Here is a 19,779-nt window from a genome sequence, read left to right as displayed (position 1 = left end):
TTCTTTATGTCTGCATCTCTATTGCTGCCCTACAAATAGGTTCATCAGTAACATTTCTCTAGATTCCATGTGTATGCATTAATATATGATATTTTTCTCTTTCTGACTTACTTCATTCTGTATAACAGGCTCTAGGTTAATCCAACTCACTAGAACTGACTCAAATTTGTTCACTTTTATAGCTGAGTAATATATCTTTGTATATATGTACCACCGCTTCTTTATCCATTCATCCGTCGATAGACAATGAGGTGGCTTCCATGTCCTGGCTATTGTAAATGGTGCTGCAATGCACACTGGGGTGTATATGTCTTTAAGAACTGTGGTTTTCTCAGGTTATATGCCCAGTAGTGGGATTTCTGGGTCATACGGTAGTTATATTCCTAGTTTTTAAAGAAATCTCCATACTGTTCTCCAAAGTGGCTGGATCAATTTACGTTCCCACCAATAGTGTGAGAGGGTTGTCTTTTCTCCACATCCTCTCCAGTATTTGTCTATAGATTTTTTGATGAGGGCCATTCTGACCCCTGTGAGATGATACCATATTGTAGTCTTGCTTTGCATTTCTCTAATAATGAGCGATGTTGAGCATCTTTTCATGTGTTTTTTGGCCGTCTGTATGTCTTTGGAGAAATGCCTGTTTAGGTCTTCAGTCCATTTTTGATTGGGTTGTTTATTTTTCTGATATTGAGCTGCCTGAGCTGCTTGCCTATTTTGAAGATTAATCCATTGCCAGTTGCTTCATTTGCAATTATTTTCTCCCACTCTGAAGGTTGTCTTTTCATTTTGTTTATGGTTTCCTTGGCTGTTTAAAAGCTTTTAACTTGATCCATTGTGTTTGGGGCAGGATGATGTTCTGTGTGGGGAAGCCTGTCCTGTGCTCTGTGGGGCGTTTAGCAGCTTCCTCGGCCTCCACTAGATGCCGGTAGTCCCCCCTCCAGCAACTTCCAGGCTCCACAATAATGACCTCTAGGCATTGCCAAATGTCTGCAGGAGGCAAAACCAACTCCATTTGAGAACCACTGATGCGGATTATTTGTAAATCCTCAAAATACTGGACAGGGTCCCACCCCAGACCTACTGAGTCTCAGACACAAGGATTAGGGGCCAGCAGTCTGTTTCAACACACCCTCCATGTGGTTCTGATGCTCTCTGAAGTTTGAGACCCAAGTCTACTCGACAGACCTCTAATGCTGCAGAGTGGCCCAGAAGCCTTGACTTCCTTTCCTGACAAGCACCTCACCACTGCCTTCTCCTCTCGTGTGCCCCTCCACCCACTGCCTGCCCTTCATTCAATTCTTCCACTAGCTACCAAACATTATTTGTCTTTCTTTTCTAAGTACCAGTGTGTGGTTTAGTTGCTAAGTTGTATTCAACCCTTTTGCAACCTCTTTTGCAACTGTAGCCTGCCAGGCTCCTCTGTCCATGGGATTCTGCAGGCAAGAATACTGGAGGGGGTTGCCATTTCCTTCTCCAGGGGATCTTCTCCAACCAGGGATCCAACCCTAGTCTCCTGTATTGCAGGCAGTCTCCTGCCTTGCAGGCACATTCTTTACAGACTGAGCCAAGTACCAGTAAGACAAGCAAAACAATTGAGCTCCTTGGTGACTCCCTGACTACAGGCTGGGGTGCTCCACCATCCTGCCCCACCCGGAATTAGGTACACACCTTGTCAGTTTAAGCCACAAGCCTCCTTCTTCCTGGTGAACTTCTTGACTTTTGTGGCTCGTTTCCAAATGTCTCTTTGAATTATTCAGAGGGGTTAAGCCCTAGTTTTCCTGAACATCCACAGAGGTTGGATCCCCAACCTCTGGGATCTGAGGTGGAGCTGATGTAGTAATAACAGAAATGAAGGGCATGATAAATGTAATGCACTTGAGTTATCCTGAAACCATCCCTCTCCAACAGTCGTTCTTCCAGGAAATCAGGCCCTGGTGCCAAAACTGTTGGGGACCGCTGTCTTAGGGTACAGGTTAGGTGAAGGAAGAGACTTCTTTCAGGGTTGTACAGCCAACTTTAGGACAATGGTGATCAACCCAGCACACTTCAGAACCATATGGATGGGGGCACTAGTCCCCAGACCTACAGAATCTTGCAAATCTGTATTCCCACACCATGGTTGAATTATTGCCCAGTGTCTTACACAGAGCATGTATTTCATCAAAACTTCTTGACTGTCCGATCAGTCACTTAGCCGTGGAGTCATCGCTGCCTTCTCGCGCTGGCTTGCTTCTCTCCACTTGTGCTTTTTCTTTGATTTCACTTTCCATTTCCTGTATCTTGAGCTTGCTCGGCAAAAGCCAAACAGCAGCCTTTACTGGTGAAAGGCCAAATTGTGTCTAGATGATTTTAACTATTGACCTAATCTCTGGCATCTAAAGGTTAATACATTGTTCACAGTCTCAAATACTCTGCAGGAACTTCATATCAGGGTGACGAGTTAAACAGTCCCTAAGGCGTCTTTCAGGAATTTCAGTTACCTGGTGGCTACTCCGTGCTTACCCGAGGTGTCCGTGGCTGATCATAGACAGCTTTTAATCACCATTTAAAGTGGTTGTGAGATCCTCAAACCGACCCACCTGGAGCCGGCCAGGTTCGCTCTACATCCCTGGCTGGGCGGGGCGGCGGTCTCCTGAGATCAGGTCAGAGGGCGCCAGAGAGAAGCGAGGTCGCGGAAATCCTGCGGGGGCGGTGCTATCCGCTGCTGGGAGCGAGAAATCGAAACTCAGCTGTTAAAACCGCTGCCGCCGCTCTTGGAGTCGCAGTCTCGAGACCCGCCACGCATCCCAGCGCCGCCCGCATCCATCCTGAAGCGGCGTCGGCCGGGTCTGAACCATGTATACCCGCACTGGGGTGCAGGGCTCCGGGTTCGGGGCCCCCGCCGCCTCCCGCCCGACCCGGGACCCCCCTGCCTTGCGCGGGGAGCTGGGCCCACCGCAGGCGCCCAAGCAGGATTTGGAGGCGGCTCCCGAGAGGCCTTCGCGGGAGAGCACTGAGACCGCGGGCCCAAGATTGTAAGTATTTAACCACTTGTCCGGTGCGGCGGCGGCCCAGCAGGTCTTCCCAGAGCAGACCCGCAGGTTCTTCCCTGATCTTTGGAGTTTGAGACACGCGGGCCCAATCAGGGTTCACAACCGTGAATTACAGTATAAATTGAGAGTGCCAGTCGGGGCCCTTTCCTGAACATCCAAGCCCCTGTTCCTTTCCTGATTCTTGGGACCGGCTCCAGGATTGAAAGACATGCCTGTGTAGTGACTGCCTAGGCTTCTTGCGAATTTTCCAGGTGTCTCCAAAACTCATGCTCTTGTGTGTTAGTCGCCCAGTCGTGTCCGATTCTTTGCGACCTCATTGACTGTAGCCTGCCACATTCCTCTGTCCATGGGTATTTTCTAGACTGGAATACCGGAGTGGGTTGCCATTCTCTTCTCCAGGGTATCTTCCCAACTCAAGAATCGAACCAGGGTCTCCAGCATTGCAGACAGACTGTTTACGAACGGAGCCATCAGGGAAGCCCTTAAATAATATGAAAATATTTTAAAATTTCCTTTCTTAAAAAAAAAAAAAAATCGTTGCCCTAAATAGTATCTTCACATCAGCTGCCAGGGTAAGGGTGAAGAGGAAATGTGTTATGGGGTAGAAGGTGCAAATATTGCCTCTAGAAGTTTGCAGCCCAACAACAAAATAGTGGCCTCTTAGCATCAGAGGACCGAGTCAGAGAGGATGTGAATGGCTGCAGTGTTTCTTTTAAGAGTTTTTATTATTATTAATTTTTTGGACTGTGGTGGGTCTTTGTTGCTGCACATGGTCTTCCTCTTGTTGCCATGGGTGGGCTTCTCTTGTAGAGCACAGGTTCTAGGTGTGGGGGGTTTCAGTCGTTGCAGCTCATGGGCTCTACAGTGTGGGCTCAGTAGTTGTGGGGCACGAGCTTCATTGCTCTGTGGCATGTGGGATCATCTCGGACCAGGGATTGAACTGGTGTCCCTTGCATTGCAAGGCAGATTATTAACCACTGGACCACCAGGGAAGCCCTGCAGTGTTTCTTGTCTCCGGTGTTGAGAAGTGCTCTACATTTATCAACAGGTAGGTAGCATTATTCCTGGTCTTTGGTTTAGGGACTACAGTTACTATCCTGGAAACATTTATTATGTAAAGTGTCAGTGACGCTTTCTTTCCCACCAATGGATAAGCTACTTTATTAAGCTGACAGTAGGGTTTGTAAAGACGTTACTGCTTTTGAAGTGCTGCCTCTGTGAACCGGAACTTTCTATTGATAGGTAGTTTCATTTTCAGTTCTCCCTTTTCATCAACTTCTAGTTACATGAAAGGCAAATGTTGGTTGCTTAGGAACAATATATAAACTTATGACCAATAAACAGATTTTATTTCATCCCTTAACTTTTGAAAGAATTCATAAGTACCTGGCTTTTAATATTATTCAACTTAGAGTGGAACGTGAAGTCAAGTGGGCCTTAGGAAGCATCACTGCGAACAAAGCTAGAGGAGGTGATGGAATTCCAGTTGAGCTATTTACAATCCTAAAAGATGTGCTGTGAAAGTGCTGCACACTTTCACAAATGTCAGCAAATTTGGAAAACAGCAGTGGCCACAGGACTGGAAAAGGTCAAGGTCAATTTTCATTGCAATCCCAAAGAAAGGCAATGCCAAAGAATGCTCAAACTACTGCATATTTGATCTCACATGCTAGTAAAGTAATGCTCAAAATTCTCCAAGCCAGGCTTCAACAGTATATGAACCATGAATTTCCTGATGTTCAAACTGCGTTTAGATAAGGCAGAGAAATCAGAGGTCAAATTGGCAATATCTACTGGATCATCAAAAAAGCAATAGAGTTCCAGAAAAACATCTATTTCTGCTTTATTAACTATGCCAAAGCCTTTGACTGTGTGGATCACGACAAACTGTGGAAAATTCCAGAAATGATGGGAGTACCAGACTACCTGACCTGCCTCCTGAGAAATCAGGAAGCAACAGTTAGAACTGGACATGGAACAACAGACTGGTTCCAAGTAGGAAAAGGAGTATATCAAGGTTGTATATTGTCACCCTGCTTATTTAATTTATGTGCAGAGTACATCATGAGAAACACTGGGCTGGAAGAAGCACAAGCTGGAATCAAGATTGCCAGGAGAAATATCAATAACCTCAGATATGCAGATGACACCACCCTTATGGCAGAAAGTGAAGAGGAACTAAAGAGCCTCTTGATGAAAGTGAAAGAGAGTGGAAAAGTTGGCTTAAAGTTCAACACTCAGAAAACTAAGATCATGGCATCTGGTCCCATCACTTCATGGCAAATAGATGGGGAAACAGTGATAGACTTTATTTTTCTGGGCTCCAAAATCACTGCAGATGGTGATTACATCCATGAAATTAAAAAACACTTGCTCTTTGGAAGGAAAGTTATGACCAACCTAGACAGCATATTAAAAAGCAGAGACATTACTTTGCCAACAAAGGTCCGTCTAGTCAAGGCTATGGTTTTTCCAGTAGTCATGTATGGATGTGATAATTGGACTATAAAGAAAGCTGAGCACCAAAGAATTGATGCTTTTGAACTGTGGTGTTGGAGAAGACTCTTGAGAGTCCCTTGGACTGCAAGGAGATCCAACCAGTCCATCCTAAAGGAAATCAGTCTTGAATATTCATTGGGAGGACTGACGTTGAAGCTGAAACTCCAATAATTTGGCCACCTGATGCGAAGAGGTGACTCATTTGAACAGACCCTGAAGCTGGGAAAGATTGCAGGCAGGAGGAGAAGGGGATGACAGAGGATGAGATGGTTGGATGGCATCACCGACTCAATGGACATGGGTTTGGGTGGACTCCGGGAGTTGGTGATGGACAGGGAGGCCTGGTGTGCTGCAGTCCATGGGGTCACAAAGAGTCGGACACGACTGAACAACTGAAGTGAACTTCATGAACTTAGAATTGCCCTTAGATGGGGTGGATGATCTGGATGATTGCAATTAGAAATTGCTGCATTGGTCTCCAACTCAGAGTAGCTGGGGCTGGGGGAATTCCTTACAGGTTCCCCCCACCCCGCCCCCCTGCACTGCCCCCACCCCCTACTGCAGTCCAGTAGGGGGACTCAGTGCCCTCACTCCCTGGGCCTGGAGTGTAAATAAGGTTCCATAAGCTGAGCATAGTGGCAAAGAAAAAAAAAAAAAGGAGGGTTATCTGGTCATAATGGAAGTCCATTAATTTTGAGTAACTTCCAGCTCTATAAGCTGTAGCATTTGATAAAACAGAGGTCATGGATGTATGTTGATAATAAATACCCTCTATGCCTTTTTTTATATTATACAGCATCTACTTAGATGTAATTATTTAATTGCAAGCTCATAACATCACATAAACATTGGCAGTGGCATCTATCTGTTTTCTTATTTGTAAATTAATTGTACCAGTAAATTACCCTCAGAATATTGCTGATCTGAATTATTCAGAAAGAGGTAGTTTTCTAATTAATTTTCCAGACCTCAGTATCTGAAGACCTCACTACAGACTATTTTGTAGTTTCTAATTTGCCAGTAGACATTAGAGAGCTCATGGGTGGGTTCAGTTGTACTTCACAGAACTCATCATTTCCATGTGAACCAGCTGCAATGAGCAGGACATTATAAGATGCATTTCCTCTTAAGTATCTAACATGTACGATCCTGCTTTGACCACTCTGAGCTCTTCTTACATCTCCATTAGTCACTTGTATCTGCTCTTTATACTTGGTTGTCTCCTTTAATGGAAGTAGGGAAGTAAAGAAACTGGTTGAACAGCAGATATTAATAACAGCTCAATAAAACTGACAAAAAGCCATTAAGATTTATTTTTCTGGGGAGAAATTAGAAGCATTTTCTGATGGAAAATTAAGAAAAAGGAAGGAGAGAGTTGAGTGCTTAATAGTGAAACCTCACGTGTTCTCTTTCAATGTGAGCTTATTTATATGATAAAGGGTTGAACTTTGACCTTGTTTTGTATGCATCCTTCCACTTATTCACTGAGGAAGCCTCAATCTGGGCAGAGGAGCAGGAGCTTTGATACCAGTTAAAGAACTTGGGTTCAAGTTCTGATTCTGCCATTCCTTACTCTCTGCACTCCAACAAGGTTTTAGCTATTTTATCTCTTAGGGTCTTCATTACGTGAAGTGGGATAATACCAGCCTCTCAGGGTCTGTGTGTGTCTGTATGTGTGAATGCATGTATGCATAAAACAATTTCATGCCTGGTAGAAGGCAAATATCCAGTAAGTGTTGGGTGCTGATACCCTTGAATTCATTTCAGAAATGTCTCATTGACCAGGTACCGTGCTCTCACCCCGGAGTGTTTATGCCTTGTAAAAGCATACTGGTTTAAAACACTGACTTACATATGAAGAGACCTTAAGGCAGGTTGTTAGATTTCTGAGGTCCTCTGATAGACTCTAAGGCAAAGCTGAGCCCTCGACTCTATTTGGATTTAAGTAATTACAAGTGTTTACTAATAAATATGAGCTTTCCTAATTATTTTCAGTTGGTGATTTTATCTTGGCCTTAAATATTGTAAGCTGTTTATACAGATTTAAAGAGGAAAGAATGGGGACTTCCCTGGCGGTCCTGTGGTTACGACTCTGAGCTTCCACTGTCAGGGGCACGGGTCGGGGAACTAAGATCCGCAACCCAGTCTTGTGTGTGTGGTGAAGCCAAGTGAATAGCGCAAACTTCTAATCAAAGTGATCCTTTACCCTTCCCCCAAACTCTAGATAAATATAAATGTAAGACTAAGACATGGGTTTTTCTGGAAGGGCATTTTACCCAAAAGGCTCTTTGCCTGTGACAATAATACAGGCAAGGTTCAGATACTGGTCTATAACCATCTATAGAAGTGGTCCTTTAGCTTGATGCTAAAAAGATATTCTGAAAGTGAACCCATTGCGTGGATTTTTACTATACACTTAACTTGAACCTAATTTGTATACAAACTCAGTTTACCTTATTTGTGGCCAATTTTATAGTGAGAACTGTAGAAACAAAGATTAGCAAAAATAATGGCAAATACTTGTGGATTTAACATATGTATGTTAAAGTGGGTTACAAATATTAACTCTTAGATTCTTCACAACAACCTTGTAGTAAGAGAGGGTCTCTAGCTCTGGAAGTTTAATTAGAAATATAGGAACAAATACCTACTCAACAAAAAGACAAGCCCTTATGAAGCTTATGGTCTAATTAACGGGGCAGACAGTTATCAAAGAATTACATGAGTAACTCTTTATATGCTCCGGGAAGCAGAGCCAGCGCCTGAAGTAGCCCTGGGAGTAGGAGAATTACTTCCAGGAAAAGAGAGAATGTTTCAGCTGTAATCTACCAGATAAATTAGGAGTTGTGTCTTTTGTTTTGTTTCTGATGAATATGTTCTAACAATGATTATTTCTAATTAAATTCTGACAGTATTCAGAGTTGATATAGACCCCACAAGTTAAGGGCTCAGTCCCACAAATCTGCCCCCACTTTAGGAGTAAGCCAATAAGGGGGACTGCAGGCTACCCACATTTCTGACTACAAATTTGGCTGTTTCCCATGATCTCCCCTATGCCCAGGTTTAACAGTTCACTAGAATGACCCCCAGCACTCATGGATACCTCTGTGCTTACAATTACAGCTTTATTATACAGGATACAGCACTGGAACTGCCAAATGGAAGACATGGGGATGGGCGTTGCACAGCGCTTCCACACCTTTCGGGGTGGGTCACCCTCCTAGCACCTAGATGTGTTCACTAATTTGGAAGTGCCCTAAACTCACTGTTTGAGGATGTTTATTAAGGCTTTATCATATAAGCATAACGGATTAAACTGTTGGCCATTGGTGACTGAACTCAATCTGCAGCCCCTCTCCCCACCTCGGAGCTGGGGAAGGAGTAGACCTGAGGTTCTAACTCTAATCACAGGGTGTTTTTTTTTTTTTTAAATGGAAAACATCTCCAATCCTGAAGCTATCTAGGGCTCCCACCAGGAATCATTACTTTAATATGATTGATACCCTTCTAACTTAGAATTCCAAGGATTTTAAGGAGCTCTGAGCCAGGAACCGGGGACAGTGATCGAATACTTAAACTTCATTATACCAGCATTGTTTAAATAGCCTCTGTGGCAGCCAGGGAAGCCTGCTACTCAGATCTTCAAGACAACTTAAAGTGGGGAGCATAGCCAACTGACAGCTCTAGTGGCCATTCTTTGACTCCACTGCACCCTTTGCTCTGAGAGCACATTTATTTTGCCCTCTTTCCACCAGGGGCTGAGCATCCCCGTGTGGGACTTCTCTATGGGGCAGCTTTTGCCAGAATACTCCCCACGGACCTACCCAAGATTTTCTCAGAACTGTATACCAGTCCGAGGCTCTTCCTACTAATCCTCCTTCCCTCTCTCCTTTCACAGGAATCAGACCTGCTCACGTTCTCAAGGCTTTCCCTGCCTACTCCTGCTTGCTCCCTTTATCCTTCACAAGTCTTCCTCTCAGCAGATCTCTTGCTTGTCTAACCTCGTCTTGATGTCTGCTCCTTGGAAGACCCAAACCAACTCAGCCTTTAAGATACACCCTACTCCCAACCATAGCAGCTGAGACACCATGGCTATGGGAGTGTTCTGTGTTCTTTGGGAAGCCTCTCCTCTTCCTTATTTCCTTCTTTTGGGCTCAGGGGACATTCTCTAGTTTCTTACTCCAACCTCAATGCCTTCTCCAGCTTCTTCTGCTCCAGGGATGAAAGTAACCCCGGTAATTAATACTTCTTTTCTTCTTCATCTGCAAAATCTTAAGGGAGAGTGAAGGGAGAATAAAGAATGGCTTGGTAAGCCCACTGATTAATGACCAATTCCTGATTTTTCTCTCTTAAAGAAGACGGTGTTGCATTAATATTAAACATTTTGTAAATGTAAGGTGAAATATAAGATGTGCTATATGATAATATAGTCATTAAGTTACAGCATTGGTCCCATTTTTATAAACATCACTATTTAATCATTGTTGAGTATACTCTTAATCCTGATGTATAATTTATGCCTAAAACAGACCATGAAAAAACTTAAGTCATTCTTGATTCAGCTCATTTGGGAATCCGAACTAGCCACATAAAATAGTCTTAAATGAAATGCAAGTTTTTACAAACTTACGACATCTATAGGAACTGCTTTTCCTATTTCTTCACTGTGAATGTCCCAGATTTCTCTTCTGTCTCCTCTTATGACTGTGAGAAAATACGCTTTTGCCTGTAGGTGTTAAATGGCATGAAAGCATCAGGCTGCTACTTCTCCCTGGAGATGGAGAACCGAATAATGCTAGAGTTCCTTTTAGTGCTCTGAGATAATGGTACACGGGAAGAGAAAATCTATGATTGATTCTAATGAGTAATCTTCTTGATGGCTCAGTAAGGGTAGCTATTCATTAGGGAACTATTTAACTCAATCTCCAGGCCAGGCTCATAAGCATTCAGAAAGTTTGTGAAACAACAGATAGTATTTAACTCAATTATACAACTCAGTGAGCTGGGTAGGTGTCTCAATGATGACCGGATTCTACTAGGAAACTAATCAGTAGAGCTCTGCTATTTGACTGATTTTAGACAGGAGAAATGTGACAAAGCATCGCAAATGTGGTAGCGGAAAGGAAATTAGTTGTGATCTAGAATAGTTAAATTGGGTACTCTGAGGGACTGAAAACCAAAAGAACAATCAATAGCTCCAACTCTGATGTCTCAAACTTGTAATGCTATGATACACACGTCATATAATTCATTTTTCTCTTCACAATGAACACTTTGCCCCATTTTAATTGAAGAAACTGAATCTTGAGAGAGTATATGATTTCCTAAGGTCTCATGGCTTTTTAAGTCACAGAACCAGCAGTCAAACCTGAATCTATCTACCAGAGTCTGGATCCTGAACATGATGGAGCTGAAGGAGGGAATGACCGTGCAGCTCATGAATTTCCTATCAATGGTCCTCTATTCACATAAGAAAATAGATTTTCTATAGGCTAAAGAGAGTGGTACTACATAGAATCAGCAATGTGACATTTATTTCCAGCTTTGACATGATGTGCATAGAGAAGTAGTTTGTCAGAGCAAACTTGCTGTGGGGATGCTCTGCTCTCTGCTGCGTTCCTCATGACAGCTTGGTTGGCTTGCATTAGAACAGTTTTCTCACTGTCACAGTTTCTGAGCAACCTAAACTACATGCTGCCTTCCAGCAATCTTTCAGACTTCTGACCATAGCCTAAGGTTAGCAATGCATTTGAGATTCATGACCTAGTACCTGTATGGGATATGTGAGTTTGTAGATAATTGAAAAAAAAAGGTCAGAAAATAATTCTTACCCTTACTTACTACATGTGATGTACTTTGACATTTTCTATTCTGATTCATTAAAAATAAACCCATTAAATTGATTTCATGGCCCACTAGTGGGTTATCATCCACAGAGTGAAAAGCAAAGCATTGTTCTGTGCATGGCAGACGAGATTGTTTGAGTGGATGGAAAGAAAAGACACTTTGGTTTGATTAGGTCAAATTTACCTTCCTGTTTATACAGGAGGGGAGGAATTATGGTCCTATTTAGGATGAATTTCCAACTTTTCTGCACTAGACTCCACTCCTCAGTATGATATGTATTTGCATTCTGCCAGGTCTTGGGGAGCAATCATTTTTGTTCAAATATAATATCAAAAGTGAGTGGGAATGTCTCAGAAAGTCTTTTGACAGCTGAAACAGTGAAACAATAAATCAGCAGTATGATGAAAGCCTGCACACACATAATACCTATAATAATCAGTAGAAGCATAGCAGAAAGGGGGGGGGTGGAGAAACTTAGTTCAATTACACAGTAAGGTTACTTACGTCAAAGTCAGCAGAGTGTTGTAAGGTTATACATATTGTTAAGGTTAATTGCATCTATTCAGAATGCAGTTGAATCTGAAACAAAAGCTTAACAGGAAAAGAAAAATCATCAAAGGGAGAAGACTGTATTTGAAGGGTCTGTTCTATATCAGAGAATCAGCCAATGATGGTTCCTTTGTTCTGTAATGTTGGTAACCATTCCCCCCTCCCCTAAACACTTAAAAGGCAATTTATTAAAGTCTGGAACAAAAACTGACCATTCAGGTATGACCTAAATCAAATCCCTTATGATTATACAGTGAAAGTGACAAAAAGATTCAAGGGATTAGATCTCATAGACAGAGTGCCTGAAGAACTATGGATGGAGGTTTGTGACATTGTACAGGAGGCAGGGATCAAGACCATCCCCAAGGAAAAGAAGTGCAAAAAGGCAAAATGTCTGCCTGAGGATGCCTTACAAATAGCTGTGAAAAGAAGAGAAGTGAAAGGCAAAGGAGAAAAGGAAAGATATACCCATTTGAATGCAGAGTTCCAAAGACTAGCAAGAAGAGATAAGAAAGCCTTCCTCAGCGATCAATGCAAAGAAATAGAGGAAAACAACAGAATGGGAAAGACTAGAGATCTCTTCAAGAAAATTAGAGATGCCAAGGGAACATTTCATGCAAAGATGGGCTCAATAAAGGACAGAAATGGTATGGACCTAACAGAAGCAGAGTATATTAAGAAGAAGTGGCAAGAATACACGGAAGAACTATACACACACAAAAAAAATCTTCATGACCCAGATAATCGCGATGGTGTGATCACTCACCTAGAGCCAGACATCCTGAAATGCAAAGTCAGGTGGGCCTTAGAAAGCATCACTACGAACAAAGCTAGTGGAGGTGATGGAATTGCAGTTGAGCTATTGCCAATCCTAAAAGATGATGCTGTGAAAGTGCTGCACGCAATATGCCAGCAAATTTGGAAAACTCAGCAGTGGCCACAGGACTGGAAAAGGTCAGTTTTCTTTCCAATCCCAAAGAAAGGCAATGCCAAAGAATGCTCAAACTACTGCACAATTGCACTCATCTCACACGCTAGTAAAGGAATGCTCAAAATTCTCCAAGCCAGGCTTCAACAGTACGTGAACCATGAACTTCCAGATGTTTAAGCTGGATTTAGAAAAGGCAGAGGAACCAGAGATCAAATTGCCAACATCTGCTGGATCATGGAAAAAGCAAGAGAGTTCCAGAAAAACATCTATTTCTGCTTTATTGACTATGCTAAAGCCTTTGACTGTGTGGATCACGACAAACTGGAAAATTCTGAAAGAGATGGGAATACCAGACCACCTGACCTGCCTCTTGAGAAATCTGTATGCAGGTCAGGAAGCAACAGTTAGAACTGGACATGGAACAACAGACTGGTTCCAAATCGGGAAAGGAGTACTTCAACCCTGTATGTTGTCACCCTGCTTATTTAACTTAAATGCAGAGTACATCATGAGAAATGCTGGGCTGGAGGAAGCACAAGCTGGAATCAAGATTTCTGGAAGAAATATCAATAACCTCAGATATGCAGATGAGATCACCCTATGGCAGAAAGTGAAAAAGAACTAAAGAGCCGCTTGATGAAAGAGGAGAGTGAAAAAGTTGGCTTAAAGCTCAATATTCAGAAAACTAAGATCATGGCATCTGGTCTCATCACTTCATGGCAAATAGATGGGGAACAGTGGAAACAGTGACAGACTTATTTTTTGGGGCTCCAAAATCACTGCAGATGGTGCCTGCAGCCATGGAATTAAAAGACACTTGCTCCTTGGAAAACAAATTATGACTGACATAGACAGCATATTAAAAAATGGAGAGATTACTTTGCCAACAAAGGTCTATCTAGTCAAGGCTATGGTTTTTCCAGTGGTCATGTATGGATGTGAGAGTTGGACTATAAAGAAAACTGAGATCCAAAGAAATGATGCTTTTGAACTGTGGTATTGGAGAAGACTCTTGAGAGTCCCTTGGACAGCAAGGAGATCCAACCAGTCCATCCTAAAGGAAATTAGTCCTGAATATTCATTGCAAGGACTGATGCTGAAGCTGAAACTCTTAATACTTTGGCCACCTGATGTGAAGACCTGTCTCATTTGAAAAGACCCTGAAGCTGGGCAAGATTGAAGGCAGGAGGAGAAGGGGACGACAGAGGATGAGATAGTTGGATGGCATCACGAACTCAATGGACATGAGTTTGAATAAACTCCAGGAGTTGGTGATGGACAGGGAGACCTGGCATGCTGCTGTCCATGGGGTTGCGAAGAGTTGGACATGACTGAACGACTGAACTGAACTGACAAAAACTGAAGCCATTTGCTATCTTTAAAACTCACGGGCTAGTATTATCCAGTGTTTGTTTTACTAGGGAGCCAGTGAGAGCAGATATCCTGGGCTACCTAGGATTTTAAGAAAATCTGAACCCCTGCTTTAAGAAATATTTAAATGTTTTCTCATTTAAAAATCCTTGGAATATATTTTTCATGGCTGGAAAAGTAAAGTTGTATCTGCTTGTTATAAAAATCTAAACTACATCAGGAATTCCCTGACAGTCCAGTGGTGAGGACTGAGCACTTTCACTGCTGTGTCCCAGGTTCAGTTCCTGATCCGGGAACTCAGATCCCACAAGCTATGTGGTATAGCCAGAAAAAAAAAGTACCACCCCCCCCAACCCCAGAATAAAAAACTGAACATTACTAAACTAATATAGAAAGGAAAAATCCCTTGCCATTCAGAACCTCAGAAATAAACAAGCTGTTGATGTAAGGACCTCTTTAATGTAGGTTGTGCTTTTTCACTTTTTACACCAAGTAGAAAGTCTTAGAGCCATTATGCCCTTCAATTTCTACTGCCAATTGAAGGTGAGAAAAATAATGTCTTATATATAATTATTATGATTGCATATAATAAAATAGATATCTCTAAACAGGTATCTGAAGCATTGATGGCTTTGTTTCTCTCCTATAGAATAATTCTGAAGGTGAGTAGTCTAGGGCTGATAATAGTACAAATAATAGGCAACCTTAATAGAACTTTTGTTATTTCCTAGCTTTATTCTAAACACTTTATACTCTAAGTGATGGACACTTGTTATCCCCATTTTACAGGTGAAATAATAGAAAAACTAGGCAATTTGCTCAAAGTTATAGCTAGGAAGTAACAGAATTAGGGTTCAAAGCCGGGCAATTTGGCAATGGATTACCACTAGTGTGGTGGTTTTACAGTTACAGGGCACCAGATCACTTCTTTCTGCTCTGCTATTTCTGAGGTATGTCGTCTATATCCACGTTGCCTCACTGACCAAGATGGTTGCCTGAGCACCGGCTACCACTTCAACCATCCAGGAAGGGGGGAAGGCAACAAAATACCTTTCCTGTCCATCTGTCTTCACTTAATGGAGCTTTCCTAGAAATCCTTCTCAATGGCTTCCCTTATATCTCAGTTTGCTAAACAATCACACGTCGTGTTTGACTATAAAGAAGGCTGGAGACTATAGTCTTTACTGGGCACATTATTAACCTGAATAATACAGGAGTGCTTTTAGGAAGGAGGTGGTGAGAATGAATGGGTAGGTAGGCCAGCATATTGTCTGGTTTAGGCATTAAGGAGAGTCAAGCATATGAGCAGAAATCAATCATATGATCAAACTATTGCAGGAACTTCTCAAAATGCAAATGGGATATCTAAGGAAGAAAAATTTTAATGTAGTCCACATTACTGTTCAGAGTATTGATTTTAGAGAACTATTAAGGGTTTTCTTCTGGATGATGTTCTGTGCAATCTTTGTTTTATGCCTTGTACATTCTGCAGGATTATAATAGTGAACAGTTGAAATAACTGAAATGGTTAAGTGAGTGGTTATATCAATGATGCATCGATGTTGTGAAATATTATGTAACCATTTAATATTAAGCTTCTTATGTGCTTAATCGGAAAAACCACTTACAAGTGAAAGCAGCATATAAAATTGGACTTAAGATATGACTGCTAAGTCTGCTAAGTCACTTCAGTCGTGTCCGACTCTGTGCAACCCCATAGACGGCAGCTCACCAGGCTCCCCCGTCCCTGGGACTCTCCAGGCAAGAACACTGGAGTGGGCTGCCATTTCCTTCTCCAATGCATGAAAGTGAAAAGTGAAGGGGAAGTCGCTCAGTCGTGTCCGACTCTTAGCGGCCCCATGGACTGCAGCCTACCAGGCTCCTCTGTCCATGGGATTTTCCAGGCAAGAGTACTGGAGTGGGGTGCCATTGCCTTCTCCGAGGCTTGCTTACTACCTGCTTTAAAAATGGTGGATTCCACAATTCAGTGTTCCTCAGCTGCAATGCAAACACTTTGTGTGTGTGCAACATCCATCATGTTAACCTGAAAAGATAGAGACAGAGACCAGACATAAATATACTAATGCTGATGCTGTGCCATGAGTAATAGAGTCCTTTGTCTCTGACTCAGGAGTCTTGTCCTCTGTCAGCATCCATGACATAGTAATAGCCTGTTAGGCAAATATTTGCTTATAGGTAGGCTCCAGGCAATGAGCGACTTCACTTTCACTTTTCACTTTCATGCATTGGAGAAGGAAATGGCAACCCACTCCAGTGTTCTTGCCTGGAGAATCCCAGGGACGGGGGAGCCTGGTGGGCTGCCGTCTATGGGGTTGCACAGAGTCGGACATGACTGAAGCTACTTAACAGCAGCAGCAGCAGCAGGCTCCAGTCACATCCCAGACCTGACATCTCTGTCCTCTGAAAATGTGAGTGTCTTGTAGTTTTTTACTGAGGAAGCAACTTAAAACATTTTTAAGTATTCTTACCAACTGGTCCTCATCTCTGCTTCCATCATATGGTTTTTGGTCTCTTAAAGACGGCAAGTCTCTATAGTGTTATGTGTGTTTTAAGTGAAGAAACATCACATCTTTCAGCTCTGTGCTATATGATTATCTGGGTAAGATAGTAATCTGAAGCTGGAGTACATACCACGTCATGTGCCCTAATCAGGTGGGATTGCCTCCGCCTGACAGAGGGGGCACTCTTCTGATTTGCATCAGTTTACCGCCTCTCACTAAGCCATGAGTCTACATGAGGATCCTGGGTGGAGATACGTGTGTGTGTCCCTCTTTCTGCTTTCCATAAAGGTGTATTATGAACAAAGGCCCTGGTGTCCTGATGGTATCTTTTCTGTCTGGGTGCCTATGCCGCCAGCCTTCTGGACATCGGTTCAGCCCTCCATCAGAAGCTATGAGAGAACTAACCAGCCTCACATCAGCCTCTTGGGTGTGCAGACAAAGTCCTGGGCTCTTCAGACTCTGAGACTAAAGAGAATTCACTAGTCCTTCCACACCAGGGATGTGGAATATGGGTCAGGGCTGATGTGACAGGCTAGGGATCAAGGATGATTTACTCAGCCTGATCTTGTCATTTTTTTTTTTTTAACTTAGGAATATGGTTTCTTTACAAAAGAACTCTTGAAAACCTGAGTGCCCTATAAGTTGACTCACATTGGTTAAAAACATATGCTTGAGTCCTGTGCTGAAAACCATGTTTTAAAAACCAATATGGAAAACCATATCTAGAAATTAAACATCCAGTGCCTTTGTATAGTTTTCTTTCTTTCTTTTTGGCCATGCTGGGTCTTTGTTGTCGTACAGGCTTTTTCTCTCATTGTGGTGCGTGGGCTTCTTGTCACGGCTTCTCTCGTTGGGCTCTGGATCAACAGGCTTCGGGAGTTGCAGCTCATGGGCTTAATTGCTCTGAGGCATGTGGGATCTTCCCGGACCAGGAATCGAAGCTGTGTCTTCCGCATTAGCAGGTGGATTACTTACCACTGAGCCACCAGGGAAACCCCTGTCCACTACGTTTGATTAGCCAAAAAATTTTTCGTTCTTTCAGTGTCCCCCAAAGGTAAGATTTTCTTGAACTATGAAAACCTCAAGCCAGCTTTTTATAGGACAGTAAACTTTGTGTCTACTGTTCTGCTTTATCTGTTTGTGATGTAATCTCTTTCTGAATTTTTGCTTGTGACTACATTCCTTTTTCAGTCAAATTGGTGTTGTTCCTAATTAGAAATTTAAATTACATCTGCTGTGGTTTATACACACCAGGGGATATATTTATGTAATACTTTTATCCAGCCCAGATAGTCTTCATAACTTCAACAAAACATTTTTTTCATAGAGTGCTTATTGATGAGACCTTATTAAAAACATGCAAGAATGTACACCAGAGAGACAGTGGTGTGGCTTAGGAGAGAGCTCACAAGGCAAAGAGTTCTTAAATATATATATTTTAATGGTACAGAAAAACATTTTCCCCTTGTCACATGCTAATCTTTATACGTTCTCCCTTAGTATATCTCATGGATGTGGGCTGTTGGAAAGTGAGAATAATCTTACAAATGGAGATGTTTCATTAAATTTCAATGAGGTAATTAAGGAAACTCATTTTCAAAGATATACATTTATTTCAGTGGCTGTTGAATGTTGCTTAATCAGAAAATGACTGGAATACTAAATATAGTTAGGTTGGGCTTGTCTCCATCAGCAGCTTTTAGAGTCAGGCTGTTGAAAGGGATGACATGGAGGTTAAAACAGCGGAGGCCCTTGCTGTGGGTGGAAACTAATTGGCTGAAAACATGAATAAGTTATACTTGTTATTCATGTCAAGGAAAAGCCAAGAGAGCAGGGATGAATATTTGTGTCTACCCAGGCATTAGGCTGTGCCACAGGATATTAAAAAATAAAAAGTCAATCCTTAAACTTAAGCACCTCTTCCTACAGGAAGGAAGAGGGATAGAGGCTTCATTACTTGGCCAATGCTTTCTTCTGAATATTATGTTTCAGCTTTGACATTTTCAGCCAATAAAATACTGCTAAGAAGGTTGCTAAGGAATTCTTTAACATAAAACATTTATTACTTGGACCACTGTCCTTGAGCCCAGGGTTATGTTTAAATGTTTTCAGTTAAAAGCTTCTGATTTCAAGGCTGCTGCTGCTGCTGCTGCTAAGTCGCTTCAGTCGTGTCCGACTCTGTGCGACCCCAGAGTCGGCAGCCCACCAGGCTCCCCCGTCCCTGGGATTCTCCAGGCAGGAACACTGGAGTGGGTTGCCATTTCCTTTTCCAGTGCATGAAAGTGAAAAGTCAAAGTGAAGTCGCTCAGTCGTGTCTGACTCTTCACGACCCCATGGACTGCAGCCTACCAGGCTCCTCCGCCCATGGGATTTTCCAGGCAAGAGTACTGGAGTGGGGTGCCATTGCCTTCTCCGGATTTCAAGGCTAGAGAATTCTTTTCTCATGGCCCTGTTCTGAGTCTGGGTACTTGTCAGCTACCTATGTTGGCCATAGATTGACCGTAGTCTTATTTAATCCTAAGACTAAAGATTCTATGTGATGTTGTCATGCTGCTGCTAAGTCCCTTCAGTTGTGTCCGACTCTGTGCGACCCCATAGACAGCAGCCCACTAGGCTCCCCTGTCCCTGGGATTCTCCAGGCAAGAATGTTGTCATACTTAATTAGATTAGATATTGTAGAATAAAATCTTTTACAAACTGTTTTTTTTTTCTTTTCAAACCTTTCCTGAAAATTTCGTAAGAGAGATTCATGGAATTTGGAAAATTCTCTATAAAGCTTCTCTTAGCAAACATCCTTGTGGTCTGCTCTGATGGTTTCATGAATTGTTCCTAAGTGTGCATGCTCAGTTACTCAATTCTGTCCAACTCTTTATGACCCCATGGACTGTAGCCCTCCAGGCTCCTCTGTCCTTGGGATTCTCCAGGTAAGAATACCGGAGTGAGTGAGCTGCCATTTCCTTCTCCAGGGGATCTTCCTGATCCAGGGATCAAACCAGAGTGTCTTATAAGTCTCCTGCACTGGCAGGTA

General features: G+C 42.6%; 1 protein-coding gene across 1 annotated transcript in view; it reads left to right on the top strand.

Annotated features, from left to right (window-relative positions):
* The first annotated feature begins 2,672 nt into the window (after window positions 1–2,672).
* The window catches only part of EPSTI1 (epithelial stromal interaction 1), a 100,246-nt gene continuing 83,139 nt past the window's right edge, over window positions 2,673–19,779 (top strand). Inside the window, exon 1 of the mRNA XM_027557158.1 lies at window positions 2,673–3,014. Coding sequence (XP_027412959.1) covers window positions 2,836–3,014 — 179 coding nt within the window. The 5' untranslated portion in view covers window positions 2,673–2,835. The remainder of the gene's footprint in view (window positions 3,015–19,779) is intronic.

This window comes from Bos indicus x Bos taurus, chromosome 12 (assembly GCF_003369695.1).
Source record: "Bos indicus x Bos taurus breed Angus x Brahman F1 hybrid chromosome 12, Bos_hybrid_MaternalHap_v2.0, whole genome shotgun sequence".
Classification (NCBI taxonomy): Eukaryota; Metazoa; Chordata; class Mammalia; order Artiodactyla; family Bovidae; genus Bos; species Bos indicus x Bos taurus.
This window is presented reverse-complemented; position numbering and strand designations above follow the sequence as displayed.